The 20,693-nt window shown below is 41.7% G+C and overlaps 1 protein-coding gene across 1 annotated transcript; it reads left to right on the forward strand.

The window, feature by feature from the left end:
- Positions 1-43: 43 nt before the first annotated feature.
- ssh1b (slingshot protein phosphatase 1b) lies at positions 44-17,337 on the forward strand. Its single transcript, XM_034122681.1, has 15 exons — positions 44-533; positions 2,291-2,328; positions 5,622-5,722; positions 6,522-6,586; positions 6,893-7,014; positions 7,107-7,175; positions 8,090-8,155; positions 9,120-9,314; positions 9,894-9,987; positions 10,080-10,208; positions 10,399-10,445; positions 10,684-10,830; positions 11,423-11,623; positions 11,842-12,472; positions 13,274-17,337. Exons 1-15 carry the CDS (start codon positions 453-455, stop codon positions 13,862-13,864), a joined length of 2,577 nt encoding a protein of 858 aa, XP_033978572.1. The 5' UTR covers positions 44-452; the 3' UTR covers positions 13,865-17,337.
- Positions 17,338-20,693: the final 3,356 nt, after the last annotated feature.

Consider the following 20,693-nt stretch of genomic DNA (forward strand, 5'->3'; position numbering starts at 1 on the left):
TCATCAACATTTGTATTTGGGAGTTCCTAGTCTGGCCAGTCACCTTGACAACATTGGCCCAATGACAGAGCACACGCGAACTAGGCCAGCCAATCAGAGGCGCCCGGCCAGGCTGCATGTCATTTCTGCCCCGCTTGCAACCTGCACCGTGTTTTGTTTGTCTGTCTGCGCAGCAGTAGTGATGAAATCTCGGGGTCTGCTGCTGCTGGCTTGCTACAAACGAAGGAAATCTCTCATGAATTCCCGCTCATGAGGACTCCGGTAACCGCAGAGGACGCACGGAGCAGGACCGAACGGGAGCACCGCCGGGGCTCTGGACGCTGCTGGATGAGAGTCTGACTAGGCATTTTCTCCCCGGTGACAGAGACAATCTCGGCGGCGCATCTTCCCACATCCTCCTCCCCTCCTGTCTCCACTCCTCCGCTGCCCTCCAAGGCTGCAGCCCACCCACCATGGCCCTGGTGACTCTGCAGCGCTCTCCCACCCCCAGTGCAGCATCCTCGGCCAGCACGACCAACAGCAGTGCGGGGGAGGTGAGTGGAAAAAGCCGGGGCTCGGGCTTTGTGTGTGCGGCATGAGGAAACGCCGAGAATGCGCCTAAAGGAGCCCCTATCCACCCGGGCTGTGGGGGGTGTCCTAACACACTGCAGGAAGGGTTAACCCTACTTCCATCATTAGTGTGTTTTATAAACTTGATATATGATTGTATTGTTAGCAGCAGCGAGTTGTTTGTTTGTGGCTACTGTGGCAGCGGATTTGTAAACACAATCCTGCAGGGGGGTGGGGGGCTGCTGGGTTTAGCTGTCAGAACAAAGTGGTCATTTTGCTGCTGCACAAACATTTGCTGCACTCAGGTTGTTCTGCCTCCTTGTTATTGGCCTTTTATGTAGTAATGCAGCCTCAGTGTAGGGGAGGAGACTTTAAAGGGGAATGACAACATTTCTTTATAATTATGTTCAGTGTGTGTCCCAGGACACTTCAGTCAAGTGTTCATGAACTTGCAATAAGAAAGACACTTAATGAGTAAAGCCACTGAGGCAATTAAATACTTTTATTTGTATGACTATTTTCAAGTTATTGAGTAAAAAAGATAACAAAATATAAAGGAAAACCCAACATCAGCAGACATTCTTTATGGTTAAAAGACTAAAATACATGTGTAAATAAGTACTCCAAAAAGGTAGAACCAATACAAGTATTTGAGTGATGTGAGATTCAGCTATATGCAATGACCCAGACAAAGATTGTATCAGCCGGTATTTTATATTTTACATCACAATGGAAAAAAAGACTATGTTTGTTATTTTCTAGCTTTCCAAAACTGCAGATTCAGCTCTTTACAATAAGAAGTAACATTGACTCTGACTTAGTTTCAGGCTGTGAATCAGAAATTAAACACCATAAGCAAAGCTACATTTTAAGGACAAACAAGAATTAAAGTCAAGATTAAAATGTAGAGTGGTGCCGGATTTGATGTCCAACTGAAATCTCAACATCAGGGTTAGTGCTCCAATTTCTAGGAAAGTGGATTACATGCTCTGAAGAAGGCTGACTTAACTGAGGCACAAAAACAAGCTGTGAAATTGTTCCTCTGGTGCAAAGTTTGTGTTTTTAATATCTTATTTGAATATTTGCTGCATAAAAGCTCACTATTCTGCAAGAGGAAGATAGCAGGAAGGATTACTCTAAACAAAATTAATTGTTAAGAAGTATTTATTTGTGCAAAACTCACAGGAAATGCTTTGTTTTCCTGCCTCTCAAAGATTCATATTACACTAAAAACATTTAAAGACATCACCTTGGACTTGGTGAAAAAGGAATTTTTTAACATTTAATAGCAAACTATTACTTTATTATAATACTAAATCATCAGAATAATAAATCATACACATAATCCCTTATTTGCAGTCCTTGTGCCGTTTAAAAGCGTCCCAAATGATTAAACTGTCCCTTTATTGCACATGAGATCACAACACTCACAGAGGACCAGATGTTGCCCCATGCACACTTTATTCCAAATGCATGCTTCTTAACATCCATTGGTGCTCGTGTACCATCAGTCATTTCCTGGATGTATTCTGCCCATGTGGCTCTGCAGCTCAGTGAAATTCGGCCTGCAGATGACCCAAAACAACAGTTACATCTGCACAGTGCAAGAACATGTAACATCCTCTCTAAATCTTCATTTGCTCTGTGGCTCAGTTTTTCCTCGACATTCATTTGACACTGCTGTTGAACAATCTTATACTGCTGCAGTCTTTATAATCTCTGTCTTGTTTTTGTCTTTCAGGATTTTGGAAGTGATGATGAGCGGAAAAACAATCAGAGGTAAGAGCTTGCTCTTTAAAAACGTGTGTATTTGAACATTTTACAGAGATGTCAAACTCTACTAAGAGTGTCATCTTAACAGTGGTGTTAACTCTCTCATCAAACTTTTAAGGCTGTACAGTTGAAGCAAAGTTCAATTCAACATTTCCTTTTATTATATTATTCTGCATTATTTCTCATATTATCATGAGATACAATACAATTTGTACTTAGTTTCTTGATTCGATTTGAAATGTATAGGCTTCTGCTGATGTTTATTATGGTCGTGTTTGTGCTTGTTGCACAATTAATTCTATAATGGATGTAATAGTTATTTTTAACTTAACGGTGCAATGAATTGGACTGTCAAATAATCATGCTGATTTAAAAAGAATTACTTTGGCAAGCTCCTTGTCTTGTCCTACCTCCTGACGATTCAGACGCATCAGTTTGTTTGGTTATTTCCTGTAATGGCCCTCTGTTTGTCACTGTTGTCAAGGAGAAAAACTTGTTAGAAATAAGTACAGTTGATTTAACAAGGCAGGTACTTTAAATGTTTCTTCTGCTCAGTTACATAACAGACAGTACCAAAAAATGTGTCCTGCTCAGTAGCAAAGCTGTATTTGAATCCGCCCAACATCACAAAAGTCATGATTTGTGGCAGCAAAGCTTTGGCACAGACTCTGTCTTTGTGCTCACTCTCTATGTGTGTGGGTCGTTTACAGGGTAAACATCCATGTCATGCCTTTTTTTCTGAAGTGTCTACACGAGTAACATGTGTCTGTGGCTCAGTAACTAATCAGGGGGGGGCGTTTTAGGATTCTGCATGTCAGACTTGAGATTGACGCCAAAAGTAACATTCCCACCGCCTCCCAGCGCTCGCATGAATGATGCTATTGTTGCAGAGTGTTGCGTAGGGAGAGTTGATGCACGTGCTGTGAAGAGGAGATGGTGAGCGGAGACTGAGAGGACAGGGCGGCGCAGACTCAGAGACTTGAGGACCGAGAACTCTGTGGGAGGAGAGGGAGGACCGAGAAGTTAAACTAAGAGGCAGTCCTCTAACCAGGGACAAATGCAGGTGGAGGAGATGGATTGGAGGATGTTAAAAAGAGGAGACTAAATCGAAGGACGCTTCTTTTTCTTAAAGACTGTAAATAATCCACTAACTACTATCAGGATGCATCTGGTTGTGAAACCTCCTCATAAAGCCATGCTCACCGTGCTGCCTCACTTTGTGGAGAGAGCTGCTCTGACCCGGAGGGAGATCTGTCGAATGTAAGTTCTCACAGCCAAACAGACAAAAAGTCGATGGTAGACTTGATAGTAGACACTTTTTAAGAGTTACTCGGCACTTATTGGCAGTAAGGGAGGTTTAGAGTTGGCGGTCAGAGTTGAATAAATTATCATGAGCCTTTGCAATTGTGGGTCAGCTGCATTTTAAAGCTTTCATTCCGGCAGTTTGTTGGTTTGAACTAGAGTAGTGATTTATTTAGGTGTTTCTTAATAAGAAAAAGTGTTTTGTGTTGGAAGGAGTTCATCTGAAAACGTTTTCAAGTAGGGAACATTTGTTCAAGTCAGTTTGGTTCCTTTTTTGCCACACATATGGCAATAAAGAAATAACTTCAGGTGTGTTTTAGATCTCACCCCTAGATCACTGCTTAGTTATTTTTTCTCTGGGAATGTCACAACAGATAGAGTTCTCAATAATGCAAATTCAATGGCTTTCATTACTGGGCAATAGGTTTAATTCCAATTCTGCGATTTAACAGACAACATTTTAAATGAAACTCCTCTAAGATGAATACTTTGTTTTTAACTCAAATCACCCTCTTGTGACTTTTTGACTGTCAAAGTCATACATCTTCTACATATATGTGAAAAGGACCAGTGATACCACCATGTAGCAGGGCAGCTGAAACAAAAGGCCTCGTGATGGTCCCACTCAGTCATACCAGGCTTTGTGTGTTGGTTGAGCTGGGGAATGAGACTGCGGTTAAACAAAGCTGCACTCTGTTCTGTGTGAGGAAAGACGCTCGGGCTCTCCTCCTGCTTCGCTGCAGCCCTCACAACAGAGTCATGACCCAGAAGAGCTGCGGCCAACACAGGAATCACAGCAGAGCAAGTTTTAAAGTCAGAGCACATGTGGATAGTCGCGGTGTGGTGTTTGAATCAGCGCAGGTCAGCGAACACAATCAAGAAGAGTCCGCCGAACATGTTGTAGGAACACATGGCTGTAAAAGTCACTATGTTAGGACTCTGCTGACTCTGATGAGCCCTCAGTCCTGCCCACTGAAACACTGAGGACTAACTTCTTGAATACACCACAATACGTAAAGCAGATTTAATTATGTTAATGAATGTCAGTTTAACTTTTATAGATCCAAATAATACTCTTGCACTATGTTGACCTAGCCCACCTTAGTAACCTGTATATATTTGACTCACTTTAGTGAAGGGTTTTCAAAACAAAGGTTTACTGTGTTTGTAGGGCATGTCTTCTCTTAATGTAGGTTAATAAGTTGTCCAGCTACATTTGAATGGCATGAACATAGTTTTCTACCAATGTGTGAGAAAACATTTCTGCTAATAAAGGAACAGGAAAGAAAGAGATTAACTGTGATGGAGCAAAACACGATCAATACAGAATGTGGTTCTAAATTATAAGAATAGTATGCTGGATGTTAAAATATTAATATTAAACTGCTCATGGTTGCTTCTAAAGACTAGCTTCCTGTCATATATGAAAGAAATATATGTAAAAATAGCTTTTGTAGAGAGTTATTGTAATCTGTGCAGGATTTGTAAAATGTAATTAAACAATGCGTAGCTTTTTTCCAGTTTGTCTTCTTCAAAATGATATCCAAAGCAGAACTAAAGATGGGTTGTGCAGGTATGGTAGGGGGCAGTGGGTGTATGGCGTGCATGGATGAGAGAAAGTATGTGTGCAAACGTTGTTTAAGGTAAATACATGAAGTGAGTGCTTAGGGAGCATTTTCTACTCTGACCTCTCAGGTGCAGCCAGTTATTCTGACGAACCCACCCAGGTGGTGTTTTAATACAGTTACAACTTCCTGCAATCAGCCAACCCTGACTGATTTCTAAACACGAATCTGACAACAATGTGTTTTACTCGATCTGTACATGTTATTTAAGCTCTATCTTGCATCATGGGGTTAGAATGAAGCAAAGGGAAGAGTGGTAGAACACTATTAACCTGGTGTGGAAGTGTACTGTAAAAAAGGGCAGTTCTTCGCTTGCAATTGTTGAGATTTCAAAGCTTTCTTGAATGTATTTTCCACTTCTGCTTTTTCCAGCCTCAGTGAGAGCTTCTTCATGGTCAAAGGAGCCGCCCTCTTCCTCCAGCAGGGTGGCAGCGCACAAGGACCAGAGACCCCGACCCACCACACACATGCAGGTAGGAACAGACATGCACAGAACAAGCGTTGTTTCTTCTTCTTTTGGCCATATTCTCTGCACAGAAGATCTCCAGACAAGAGGAGAATTGTCTTCACTGCGGTGGCTTTTTCTCTCTGTGGGTTCGTCTGTATTTAAACTGTGCGAGGAACCCAGAGACCTGCAGTTTAACACAAGGGAGGCTAACAAATCAGTTCAAACGGGTCAAGTCTGATATCTCAAATAAATATACAGACAGTTTGTTCCCACACTTTAAATACTTTTGTGGGTTTGACATCATTTATTACAATTTGATGCTGCTGCTAATGTTTGTCTGCACATTAGAGGGCATGACCATGCACAATCTATACATAAAAGTGTTCTGTAAGGTTTCTTGTCCATCACTAAGTTTCTTTAATAGATGCACACTGTTTACAAGTTTCTAATCTGCTTTCCTTGTTGAGCCTGAAGTCATTTGAGGATAAATGCAAGAGTAGTAAGCAGTTTGTTTTCAGGTGACTCAGGTACTTGCTAACACTGAAGCTTAGCATGGCTTTAAGGTCGCTGGGTTGTTTCATTGATAGAAATACACAAGCATATTTCCTCCCACTGCAGAATAAATCCAACAATGAATGTGTAATAGATCCTGAATGATCAGTCTATAGGTGACCTTTTTTTTTGTTTGTTTTTTTTTACCAGAAAAGGTCCTTGCAGTGAAACTTGATTCAAGTGTGCTTTGTTTGTTTCTCTGCAGGGTCTTCTCATTGAATTTCCCCACACTCAGTCACTTTTCTAATAATAAGTCTTTGTTTCACTTTCAGGTGATTTACCTCAACACCTGCAGGTCATGTTTAAGATCCTCCGGTCTGAGGATCGCATTAAGCTGGTCAGTAATACTTGCATACACCCACTTCATCACTTTTGTTACTCAAACATTTGGATAGCAATGTACTGTGTGGAAGCTCTAAACTAGAAGTTGTTAATTTGACTCATTTCTACATCAATACAGCACAAGTGTTGATTGTATTACTCATATTTATAAGTAAACGTTTTTTTAGGAAAGTTGTTTAACAGGAGGCAGTCTGTTGAATCTTACGTTTGTTTTTTATCATGGCGTCACATACATGTTTGTACAAAAATAGCATTAGGCTAGTAAATACATACAGTATATTTCTCCCTTTTTGTTCCACAGGCTGTACGGTTGGAGAGCGGATGGTCAGACCTGGTGCGCTACATGGTCGTCATCTACACCAACGGCCATCAAGACACAGAGGAAAATATTCTCCTGGGGATGGACTTCACGGACAAGGACAGGTAAAAAGTCTCTCTGCAGCCTTACATTACGCGCAGTTAAATCTGTTTATTAGATCTGCTTCATGATAATTGTAAATCTTTGTCATTCACAGTAAAAACTGCTCTATTGGGATGGTGCTGCCCCTGTGGAGTGATACCAACATACATTTAGATGGAGATGGGTAAGTTTCCTTTTCCTTTTCCATAAAGATTGAACACTTTAAACAGATTGCAAGATTTTATATATTAGGCCAAAAACCAGTAATATGTTCTTAAAGGGCACACAACAAATCTAATATATTTATTTTTACTGCACAAAGAACTAACATTTAAAAAACATTCAACAGTATTGGAGATAAAGTAGTGTTAAAGTAAAGAAGAATACAAAATGTAACATATACATTCAAGAATAATGTATATTTGCAGTAACCTATACAAATATAGTTAATGTATTGCCCTTCTGGATTTTCACAATTGTGTGTGTGTGTGTGTGTGTGTGTGTGTGTGTGTGTGTGTGTGTGGTGTGTGTGTGTGTGTGTGTGTGTGTGTGTGTGTGTGTGTGTGTGTGTGTGTGTGTGTGTGTGTGTGTGTGTGTGTGTGTGTGTGTGTTGTGTGTGTGTGTGTGTGGTGTGTGTGTGTGTGTGTTGTGTGTGTGTGTGTGTGTGTGTGTGTGTGTGTGTGTGTGTGTGTGTGTGGTGTGTGTGTGTGTGTGTGTGTGTGTGTGTGTGTTGTGTGTGTGTGGGTGTGTGTGTGGTGTGTGTGTGTGGTGTGTGTGTGTGTGTGTGTGTGTGTGTGTGTGTGTGGCTGTGTGTGTGTGTGTGGTGTGTGTGAGTGTGGTGTGTGGTGGTGTGTGTGTGTGATGTGTGTGTGTGATGTGTGTGTGTGTGTGTGTGTGGTGTGTGTGTGTGTGGTGTGTTGTGTGTTGTTTCTTGCTGCCCTGGTACCCTTGTCCCTGTGTGCTGGCGGCATGTTCCCCTGTTTGTGTCCTGGCCTCCGCGCTGTGCCCGCGCCGTGTCCAGTCTGTGTTTACATCGCTCTTCATCTCCACCCGAACTCAAACTGATCTTCCTTCTCCTCTTCCTCTTCTTCCTCACAGAGGCTTCAGCGTGAACACGGCAGGGCGGTCACATGTCTTCAAGCCTGTATCTGTTCAGGCCATGTGGTGAGTGAGTCCTCCCTGTTTACCTGAGATTACTGTGGTGTTATGTGAGGACAAGAGAAAAAACACATTGGCCATGCTGGATAAATGTTGTTTAGACTTGTACATCTAAATATGTGTACAAGACCTCTGTGCATGTTATTAAAGTACAATGTATTCTTAAAATATTTCAGTTTTATGTTATGTATGTACATTTTTGTGCCTGTGTGCAGTGTGAAGGCACAGAATGCTGAATGTGAGATTAACCTAATTAGCTCAATTATAGGATCAGGTAGCAGCTCCATGAAATAACTATTAGTAAGCCCCAGTGTTAACATTTTCTTAACTAACAACAGTACAAAAAAGTGTGTGTCATTCCAATTATATACATATAGAAAATACACAAAACCCAATTATTTGTCAAATGTTAGATAAATATATGTTTGTTTTTTCTATTTCCTACGTATCATCCTCATGCCTGTACGCATATTTAATTTGGAAACTGGAAGTTAGACACCATTATGATTTCCTTGATTCTAGAATTTCTGAATTCATATGAAAATATTATGTGAAATGACAACATGTACAAAAATGATTAGCTTACGTTTTTAATGGCCCTGCGAAATTCCCAACTTTAGTGTGGCTGCTCTTCATCCTATAGACATGTTGTTTTGATAAATGTATCTGTACAAGCATTAAACCTAACGCCACAAATATTTTAAATTGTTAAACTGTACATTTTTCTTGATTTGGTCAAATAACAAAGAGTATTTGATCGTATTTTTCACTATAGTCCTCATTGTGAAGACTCTATTTGGGCCACTCTTTATTACTCTGTCACCACTGTTTAATCAAATACTTCTGACAGTCTTTCTCCATCCACATGCCCCCTGCTGGTCACTTGTCAGTAAGACCAAAAAACAAGAGTGCCACGGTCTTATTTGCCTGCTTTTTAAATAGAAAAGCCTTTTTCTCTGTGTCTCTCCAGGTCGGCCCTGCAGATCCTCCACAAGGCCTGTGAGGTATCCCGCCGGTTCAACTACTTCCAGGGGGGCATTGCTCTCACGTGGATGGCCTTCTATGAGAGCTGCATCACCTCGGAGCAGAGCTGCATCAACGAGTGGAACGCTATGACCGACCTGGAGACCACCCGGCCGGACTCGCCCACCATGTTCGTCGACCGGTGAGACCCTGAAGGCTGCTTCATGTATTTATTTAATCAGGAGAAACCCACTGGGACTCTAAATCTCTTTTTCAAGGAAGAACTGGCCAAAGCAACAACAATAAAATTACAAAATGTAGATACAGAGAGAAAACAAGAGACAACATTTGACATATAATCAAACATAGGTAAAAGGTTCAGTTTTGCAAGGTAAATTGCAAAAAATGTACATCAAGTTTGACCTTATTTCATTCATGTAAACCTTTATGATGCAAAACAGCCATTTTTGCCATATTGCTTCACAAAGTATGGCTGTCACATTGTAAGGAATCTGATTCTTTCAGATTAAACATTACAGTTTTACCTGATTTAATAAACTCTTTATACTTGAGAGGGATTGCTAACTGTATCGACCAAACAGACCAACTGCTGCTCATTTCAAAACATACCTGGTGTGTTTATGTCCTTTGTCATGGGATGCCTGTCAATGCTTTGGTCGCCAGCTGTTGTCTCTTTGTCTTCAGCTGTGGGAACATATTACACTGTTATGCTAATTTCCATACAGACGGCAGCACTGACGTATTGACTCATTCTGTGCAGGCCGACTGAGCGCGAGAGAACAGAGTGTCTCATCAGAGCCAAGCTACGCAACATCATGACGTATCAAGACCTGGAGAACATCACCTCCAAGGAAGTATGTGCCAAATCATCCTCTGAGTGATGTCTGATTGATCCAGATCTTTCTTTCATACCGTACTTATAAGGATGTTTCGGACTCGTCCACAGATCCGTAACGAGCTGGAGCAGCACATGAGCTGCAACCTCAAAGAGTACAAAGAGTTCATCGACAACGAGATGCTTCTGATCCTGGGTCAGATGGACAAGCCCACGCTCATCTTTGACCATGTGTACTTGGTGAGAACTTTTTTGCATGTTCACTTTTTTTGGAATCATATTTTAACATTATTTCTTATTTCTTCCTCTATGCTGATACCAACATATTGGGGTTTAGACTCACACAGAAGAATACAGTGAATTAAAATGTATTTTTGTTTGCAAATATTTATAATATTCTATGTATTTTTTTTGTTTTTATTTATCCTAGGGCTCTGAGTGGAATGCTTCTAACCTGGAAGAACTACATGAATGCGGGTGAGCTGATAGTTAACACTACAATAACATGTTATCCTGATTTAAGCGTAGATGTTTTAATCTTATACAGAATTAAATAAAAACTGTACATGTATAATTTTCGCTGTATGTTGGTATTCTTTTTTTATATTTTGTCATCAGTGTAGAAGTGTTGGTAGATTTGTAGTCCCTTTCTACATTAATTTGAGGAACAGTTCAACTAAAATGTAATGAAGACATTTTGTTGTGTTGGCTGCAGTGTGGGTTACATCCTGAATGTGACCAGAGAGATTGACAACTTCTTCCCGGGGATGTTTTCTTATCACAACGTCCGCGTTTACGATGAGGATGCCACCGACCTGCTGGCACACTGGAACGACACGTACCACTTTATGGTCAAAGCCAAGTAAGACCTTACATGTAAAACAAACCAGTGGGCTGGGAACAATCTACACTTAGAAACTGTAAAATAAGGCTGTTATCCAGGAAGTGTAGAAAAATGTTCAAAAGAAATGTGCCTCCACAGCACTTTGGTATTAATAGATATTGTTTAGTCATCATTTTTGTGTCACACTTTTATTGGCTTGCATCATGTATTTTCCACAATTACTTTGTTCTCCCGCCCAAACACTCGTCACAGAAAACTGCAACTGTTCAAGGTTCAAGGTTCTTTATTTTGTCATACGAACATAGCTACAGTGTAGTTATGCCGATGAAAATCTTAGGTCACAGGCTTCTCCAACAGTGCAACACAATAACACAGATACACAGAAAAATATAGTGCAAGTAAATAGTAAATACAAAAAGAAAAATAGTCTTAGCATTTTAACCTGAAGTGTAAATAAGAAAGATAAGCTTAAGTTGAGACATGTGTAGTGCATATCTAGAGAATCACCAGATCATAAGATACACAGACTTTAATATCTATTACACTGTCCTAACTATCACCAACTAGATCCATATAATGGGATTTAAAGGGTTTTGTTTGTGTCCAATAGGAAGAACAACTCAAAGTGCCTGGTGCACTGTAAGATGGGGGTGAGCCGGTCTGCCTCTACGGTTATTGCCTACGCAATGAAGGAGTTTGGCTGGCCTCTGGAGAAAGCCTACAACTTTGTCAAGCAGAAACGGAGCATAGCTCAGCCAAACGCGAGTTTCATGAGGCAGCTAGCGGAGTACGAGGGAATCCTGGATGCAAGGTAAGCAGCTCTAAAGTTTCACTGAGGTTTGCACTTTGATGCAGTCACCTGAGTGTTATTTTACTTGAATGCAGCGATGAGGTTGATACTGAATTACACAATGCTCCTTTCTTTAAAGCTAAAAGCACTTAACACATGCTGATGGAAATACAATGTAATTGCGCTTTCGTTGTGACTTATTGTCTCCATGTAAACAAGAGTGTACTTTGCCTTCATAGTAAACAGCGCCACAACAAGCTATGGAGGCCTGAATCCAATGAGGGTTCGGATGATTTGCAAGCCTCCGGTGGGGGGGAGGGGACGCCAGTGCTCAGAGGGGAAGAAGCCTGGGGGGGCTGCGGGGCCTCTCCCTGCAGGGGGGGCACGGGTCTGGAGATGGAGCCCCTCGACTCTCTGAACTATAATTATTACTTCAGACGTTTGTCAGACTCTGCACTGGACAGCGAGCCCTCCACCCCGGTGCGGGGGCCCCCCCTGCTGGGCATGGAGAGAGTTTTCATTGAGATCGAAGACGTGGAGAGGGATGCTCTGTTGGAGGACGAGGGTTTCCCCATGGCCCATCTCGCCCTGCCTGGGGGGGGCACGGCGGCTCAGACGTGTGGCCGCCTCGACCCCCTGGAGGACATGAGACACAGGCTCGAGATCAGCACTTTGGAGGAAGAGGATGAGGAAGAGGCCAAGAAAGAGGAAGCTGAGATGGCGGCCTTGGCTCAAACACCTGGAGGTTCAGACGGGAAGAGGCCAGGGGACGATGATTCGACAGAGGAAGGACGGTTAGGACTCGCCAACCTGAACACCAACAACAGCAACCGCCTAGCCGCCAAGCGCAGCTGCCCTGCTGCTTTTGACGTGAGTTATATGAATGAGAATTATAAGTGTGGTAAAGTTTTGTGTTGAGCATCTTTTTTTAAACGGCTTTAAAGTTCTCCTATCATGCTAAATGCACTTTTTTACGTATTTTATACATAAATATGTGTCCCCGGTGTGTCAGGTAACTCAAAAATCTCTCAAAATGGGGGTACAATGGAGCTGATCCAGATTTGCGTCCGATATGACGTAATATTGGAAATGTGGGTCCGTGGACCCTATCAGAAACGTCTCTATCAGCAAACAATGCGCGACATGTTTTGGACGTAATATGGTCTTTGTTTACATTAGCAAGCATCGCTAACACTCAGAGCTAACTGTACTGGAGAGATTACATGTGTAAAAAAGCAGGAAATAAAGAAAGGAACTCACCTTGTGTTAAACCCGCAAGAGAAAAAGCATTTGAGCTCCATACTGTTTCAGAAATAATCCTTGAAGTGGTTTTTGAACATGATATGGCGTTTCATCAAGCTTTTAGCTGGCTATCTGCCGGTATAATTCTGAGCAGGCATTCGCTTTTTTAAAGCTAAGGACCCCGAACCTGCAGTTCTCTAACAGGGCTGAAATAGAGGGATATGAGGGATGTCTAAAATGCATGATTTGTTTGGTATTTGGAGCAAAACACATCATAGACATGTTTTTTATATATTTGTATATATCTGAGACCCATAATATATGCCTAAAAATAGCATGATAGGAGATCTTTAATGTCAGAAGAAAATGTATGCATTTCAAATATTTTGCATTCCACTGACCATACACTTTGTATATTACTCCCTTTAGGACAGTGCTAGTGCTGGAAACCCTTTAAAAGTGAAGCCCTCCTATCAATCCTGTAAAGACTGCCTGCGTCTACCACAAGGGCGGCGCTGCGACCGTCCAGCAGGGGGCCGTTCCCACCGCCTTAACCCCTCCCGCCACTGCACTGTCCCCACCATATGCATAGATCCGCCCGGGACCCATTTTGGCTCTTCTTCAATTCTGCACTCTCTGCAAGCCACTGCACCAAAAACAGTCCAGCCCTGTAGTCATCGATACCGCTGTGCCACCTGCACCCCCAGTATGCCCCTCACCCACCGCCAGAAGCTGGTCTCACCCATGCGTGTGGAGACGGAGGACATGGACCAACCACAGGGGGGCGACCTGGGAGTGGAAATGTCAAGGGTGGGTGCAGGGGCCATCGGTGCTGCTGAAGGTTTGGAGTTACAGCCCGGCGGTGCAGTGGAGCTCCAGCAGCAGGCTCTGGCTCAGCTGCACAGGCCAGGACTGGGGATTGAGTTTGGTCTGGAGCTGATGCGACAGAGGGCCGAGCAGCTGGACCAGATGCCCAGCCTGGCCATGGAGGGCCAGCTCCCTGTTGGGCCCCTGCCTTAACACAGTGGCCCCGGACATGGATGAGATTGAAGGAGGAGGCTTACCACGGCCTCCAGCTGGTACATGATGGCCTTTAAGATGACTGGCACTGTGGTGTTGTACTAGAAGTGAAGCTCTGCTGTCATGTCCTGGCCTCATAGCTGCACAATCACAACGGCCCTCTCTGCATCTCCAGAGAGCATCCTGTCATTGTCTCTTGGCACTAAGATCCAGGTGAGGCTTGTTGTTTTAAAAATACGCTAAAGGCTTGAATGCTTCTGGCCAGGTAAGGACTGAAGACTCTCCCGTGTCCTTCCACTTGTCCAATAGACCGGATTAAGGCCCATCTGCCGACCCCACACCACACACAGGATCATCACACTTCCCCACAGCCCTGTGGAGACGAGCGTTATGCTGCCATTTTCCTCCCAAACAGACATTTCTGGCATATTTCTCAGTCAGGAGACAGTGGTGGTTGTTCCTTTCTAACTGCTGAGAAAGCTAAAGCTAGCACTTCTGATTTTGACGGAAAGAAAAAAAGCTGAAGTAAGAGGCTTCTGTCAGTGTACTGTGTGTTTTTCAATCTGATTCATCAACAGTATTCATGAAGGAGCCCAATGAATGTTTGCAGTTGAGCCAGTTTGATTGCATTTAGAATTTCCTTACCACTGATAGCTGAATCCTCACTAACCTTCACTTATATTTTCCATGCTGCAGCTGCTTTTGCATCACGATTCAAGAAAGGGCATTTCATGTGGAAGCATAATCATTTTTTAAAAGGATGTGAGCCTTTTTATGCCTCTTTGTAAAGCGTCGTACCTCGGACCACAAGCATCTTGAACTGTTTTGGTCAAAGACTCTTTTGTTGTTTTCTGCTCAGCGGTTGGTTCACCCTGACCTCCTCCGTTAAAGTTAACGTACTTAGCGTTCTTACTTTTGCCCCACGCATGACTCTGCAGTATTACAAAACATATCCTCGACATGCTTATACAGAAAACATTTTTAGGTGGACATTTTGGAAAACTAAAAACAACTTTTGTCAGTAAATTTGTCATTAAAGTGACAACAATCATATCTAATCGCTAATTGAATTGAATCTAACCCCTTGGAGAATGACAGAACATTTAATTCAGCTATCAGGAAACCTTAAGAAGCTTCAAATGTGATTTTATTGTTCACTCTGATTCTGTTTTTGATTACTTCCCGATTATAACAAAAGCCATATCATAGTGCCAGGTCCACTTAATCACCTTTTCTGATTTGAAGTCTTTTCTTACTTTCTTACCTAGTCTGCATCTGGGTTATTAATCTGAGAGGCTCCCAGTTCAACTTTTAGTAACATGTTGAAAAACCACAGGCTACCTTTCCTTAAACCCAAAAACATTTGCAAAGGCACGCAAATCATGTACAAATTCAGCACTTGAGCACAATTTTAGTATCCATTCACACAGTTCACATCTCTGATCTACAGCTATCAAATGAATTGAAGAACAGTAAAGCAGAAACAACTATCAAGGTTTCATTATTTGCTTGCAGTGTCCATCCTTGTGAGTGTAGTTTATTTGATCTAATAATAATATTATAATTCTGACTTTCAAATTACTAGATAAATATTTATATTTAAAGTTTGAAAATTATACTATATTTCCTTTATTTAAATTCAGAAAAAGTTAAGAAAATTGCAAAGCCCAGTTTTTCCTCAGAAGTCAATTCCTCATCTGTACTTTTGTTAATTTTCTATATGTTAAGACGGCTTGAGGCATGTTTTTTTTTCAAATTGTGCCACCAATCCAAAGTTGCTGTGCCACAAGGTTTTGCTCTACAATCTCCTCTGTTTGGTTGATGTTGTGTTCTTGCTGTTTTTGGCACGCTGGGTGTGCTAGAATAGTACTGAATGATGCGGGTTTGAACGCAGGAAAAGCACATTTGAGTGTTATCACTGTGTTTGAAGAACTGAGTGCTTCAGAAGAAATGAAAACTGTGCAAGGAATGAATGCAAATTATTTATTCATCTTTAACCATGGGGTTATTGGAATTGTTTTTGTACATTTAGCTCTTTAGTTAGATCAGTAGAAATGTCAATGCATCCTCTGTTCCCTTTCCTCTCCTGAAAACCAGGGAGCTGCAGGTTTGCTCCGCTAGTTGGATTAACATCATTTGGTTTTGCCTGTTCTTTCCCTCACGTGAGCATGATTCAACCTTGGGCACTTACAAAGTTGTTGACAGCATCTGATACCACACACATTTGAAACCATGTCAAAAATGCTACATAAGTTGTTAAAAGAAGAAGCGAAAATATCAACAAAATGACAACCTAGAGACATTAGTGTGGTATCAATCTGGTCATCTGACTCCCAGCAAATAAGCGTATTTCCCAAAATGTTGAACTCTTCCTTTGATTCCAATAGTTGTTCTCAGTATGTTGACAGGTGGGCCTCTGCTTGGCATCCACGTGATGCTTCTGGCACTAAATCCTTTTCCACAGCACTAAGTTTGGTTGTTTGCTTCATGTTTTGAACTTGTGTTTGTATTTAAGTGCCTTAACCTCGGCCTTAGCTCTGTCATAAAGCATCACAGGCATTGCGAAAGTTTCTGTGAGTGTGTTGATGGTCTTGCTTTTTGTCCATTACTTAACCTCACTCCAAATAATAAACCCTGCTCCCTGCAATGTATAACTCGGCACAAAATAATAATGTATGCAAAAGCTCATGCACAGCGGCCTCCTCCACCCCCAGTACACGCATACTTGATGGACTTCCATTTATTAATAGCCTATAATAATATTGTATTTGTTTATTGTTAAAACGTGCGGTACACTGTATTGGTTCAATAGCTGGCTGAAGAACCTTACTTGCTGGAATGAGAACTATCATTTACATTAAAACATTAGATAGGATGGATTTCAGCCTCTGAAATGTTGTCTGTATATATTTTTCTCTACAATTTGCTATTGAATACATTAGCTTGCAGATGTGGTCAATATAAAGAAAAGCACTGATAATGCTACTGTGTATTGAGAAGTACTCATTAAGTTATTGTTTGTACCACAGCAAAAGAAAAAAAAACTTTGGGCGATCTCTAATTTAGGCGAATGTCTTTAAGCTCTATTAAAAATGGCAACTATTTAATTATTTTATTGCATTATTCCCAGGCAGCAGGCATCAAACTGACAATCCTACTTAAGAGCCAGACATTAAGGACATTGTGTGGAAGGATATTAAGACATAGTGTCATTTGAAAAGGGGGATCCAGGCATTTATAGAGTGTATTTATAGAGCACAAGTCTGCCCCAAAGCATGTGAGGTTGAAGTGGAAAATGTGGAACATGAAAAACCTACCTGGGAGTAAGATTTTGTTACGTTTATTGTTTTTTTGTTAACTTCTGTGTACTGTACTGTACATTGCCAATGTTCATGTGTAATGCACTTTTTTTTACATTTTGTTAAAATGATGTCCAGTCTAATGTTTATCATGGAAATAAACCATTTCCTCTGCATAATCTCATCATTCAGTTAAGTGTTCTCGCTGCATTAACACTGTTTTCATTGTAAAAACATATTTTGATTAAAGAGCTGATCTATATTTAGATTCCCTATAGAACTTATACAACATACCTTTATTGAAATATACTGTACACCTTTTTTTATGTGAATCACCTCTGTCTGCCCCTGGCTGCTTTGAGTTAAATGGACAGGGCGTGCTTATTAAGTTAGTCAAATGAAGTCAGTCTGACATCATGGGGCAGGTGACTGCTGAAGATCTCCCAGAAAGACTAAAGTCCTACTGGACGACGGCAGGCAGAGCATCAGCCTTGGTAAGTATATTCCTATAATATGTGATTTTATGTCAGTGTGATGCCGCTTTTTATATAACTTCTACAATTACAGGCAGTTGTTTGAAGTAAAGTACAGTTAAGAATAGTCATATCGACTGTCATGGTAAATGCTACAGTAACATAAATGTTTTTTTATCTCAATATTTCAAATATCTACAGTGTCTGAAAGATCCGTTCTTTGGTAATGTAGACTGATCTGTGTTATTCAAGTCAAGAAATATCTCAACATGAGCTGTAACATTGGATAAAAACATTGTGCCACCTTAAAGTAGCAGCACATTCTGGTTTTATGACCCCATGCCTTAAATACTGCGCTGAATATTTTACTGTCAAACTAGATTATGTGTCCGTATATCTTCCTGTCCTCATGCCTATTTGAATTTGAGCTTGTTTGCATGTGATGCACTCAACGCTCCAAAGGAAAGGCACAGTATTCTGTTGGGAAAAACAAAACCCATGGTGAGCCCAGGCTAATAGTGTGTGCACTCAAAGTCACAAGCCTCTTCTAAACTGTGAGAGACAACAGTAATGGGAGATGGACAGAGACAGAGGGAGAGAGTTTCACAAGCTGATGTCACAGATTCCTCCCAACTGCTGCCATGATAACACATTCATCCCAAAATAACACTTTAGATACACTAAAGCTGCAAGTGAACGCATCTGTGAATTGTTTTGAGCCACATCAATCATACAAGAAAACCAGAGAGCTTAATATTGTCAGCAGGTTTCAAATGAAAGCTCTAAGTCAATTTAAGGAAGCAGGTGAAGGGCAGTATGTCACAGTCAGATTCTGGTCAAACAAGGGCAATTTAAAACACTCAAAACTTAGCTCTGGACCAATTAAAAAACTTTTGGTATTAAATAAAAATAATTGTGCAAGTTCTACTCATGTGAATGTATGATAATGTACCTTAGTTGTACCCTCATAACCCTGTCAGATAAACTCAAGTTACTAGTTATCATCTATGCTATTTATCTATCGTTTTTACATAACTATTTTAAACTGCTTCAATATGACTTTCAGCAAAGTAACTGTATGTCCTCGTCTTTCTTACTTGTTTTTATGCACTCTCAACATTTGTGTTCAGAGATAACAGTTGCTATAACATCATCTCCAACTATAAGTTCCCTGCGTTAAGAAAGACTGGTGCATACAACAAGAACCATAATAAACAGAATTCAAGCCCAAAGGCTAATCATTTAATTTATGTTCTGTGGACGAGCAAGTTGTTTAAATAGACGGGCCTGTAAAAAATGAAGTGTCACTCAACGCCCGTCAGGCTTGAAATAGCTCAAGCAGCAGAGCACATGATTGCAGATGCAGGGTGAAGAGGTTCAGCCACCTCTCTGTCCTCACTCTGCTGTCAGCTGATGAAAGAAGCAAACCACATTAGCATTAGCATGGACTCTACATCGACTTAAGTGTGTCCCCCTTAAAAGCCCACCTGATGCAAGCAACAATACATGTGTCCATTCAGTTGTTTGTAAGCTTAAAATACTCTGATTCCACATGCCACGTCCAAGTCAGTTGAGCTGTTTTCCAATTGCAATAATCCCTCATCCTCCTGACAAACAATTCGGATCAGAAGTCAAAGCACTTGTGACTTGAATCATGTATTGTAGGTGACCTTTATAAACTGTGTAACCAAAACAAAGATAAACATTCAGATAGTTTGAAGGGACGCACAAACACGCCTTGTCTCCAAACCAGTAATTGACAGTGCGTGATGTCTCACAGTGTGCTGGCTCTGAGGGGACATGTTTACTGAATTAGATAGTCACATATCATATAAATAGGCCTTTGGTGTCATTCAATACATATCCATTTGGTTTACAAAGAGATTAGACCTGTTTTTTCTCTTAGTGTTTTATTTGACCTTGGCACCTGGCAGCTGACCTCCTATCTCACTTGTCTCGTTTCTTTTTTGGCCTCCTGACTCACTAGCAGCAGTCCGACCATGCTTTAATTATAGCCACCACAGCATTCCTCCATGACAGAATAGGGGGAGATAGATAGAGAGGGCATGGAAGGGCAAGCGTGAGCAGTATAGAAGCATATACAAAAATAGAGAAAAGTTCAAGATGGTTATAAATAGACATTGGGATGGTGAGGCAATCCATCCTCATGACATCATTGTATTGACATGTGTCTCTCTCTTTTCCTAATGCCAAGATTGAACAACCATGGGCCAAAAGCTGGAGAAGTTGTCGGAAAAAGATGAAGAGTCGCTCGACAGTTCTGATTGGTCGGGGCAAACTGAAGAGCAGTCGGAGACGGCGCGACCAGATGAGAGCAGAGATCAGGACGATGGCAGTTTTGCGACCCCTCTGGGTCATGGTGGGAGCAGCCCTGCCACTGGGCACCAAGGGGATCTCCCTGTCACTTCTGCACGTACAGACCCCCAAACTGGGCAGCCAATCAGACATCAGGGTCAGCAGGAGCACCATCTGAACACCAAGGGAGAAATGGTGGGAGGAGACAAGGAGAGCCGGTGTGTCACTCCAACTGCAGAGAAGTCAAAAACTGTCCTGAGCCCTAAGGAGACAAGTCCAACTTTAAACAAAAGTCAAGGCTGGAGGAGTACGTTGGTGATTCATACTGTGACTACAGCTATGGAGGAGCAGGGAAATGGGAAGAAATCCGAACTTGGTCATAGAAAGTTCTGTCCGGACACTCGGACAGCCTCATGCGATTCCACTAATGAGGAGGACTTTGTGGTGCTGGACAAGGATGAGACTTGGATGACATCTGATGGGGAACATAAATTAGCCTCAGGGAAAAGGATAAACACAGAGGCGCCTCAATCCGCTAATAGAAATAGAGCTGGAGGAGACGTTTCTGCGTGTGACGATAACCTTCCACGACCTTCCAGGCATGCCCGTCAAGATAAAGGTAATGAGAAGAAAAGCAGGAGAAGATCTGACTCCCTTTCACTCATAAATGACAGTGAGGAAGCGCATGCAGAGGGTTCAGCCGAAGTCTGTTTTGAGAGGGAAATGGGTCAACATTCGGCT

The sequence above is a fragment of the Trematomus bernacchii genome, unplaced genomic scaffold (genome assembly GCF_902827165.1).
Source record: "Trematomus bernacchii unplaced genomic scaffold, fTreBer1.1, whole genome shotgun sequence".
In the NCBI taxonomy this organism is placed as follows: Eukaryota; Metazoa; Chordata; class Actinopteri; order Perciformes; family Nototheniidae; genus Trematomus; species Trematomus bernacchii.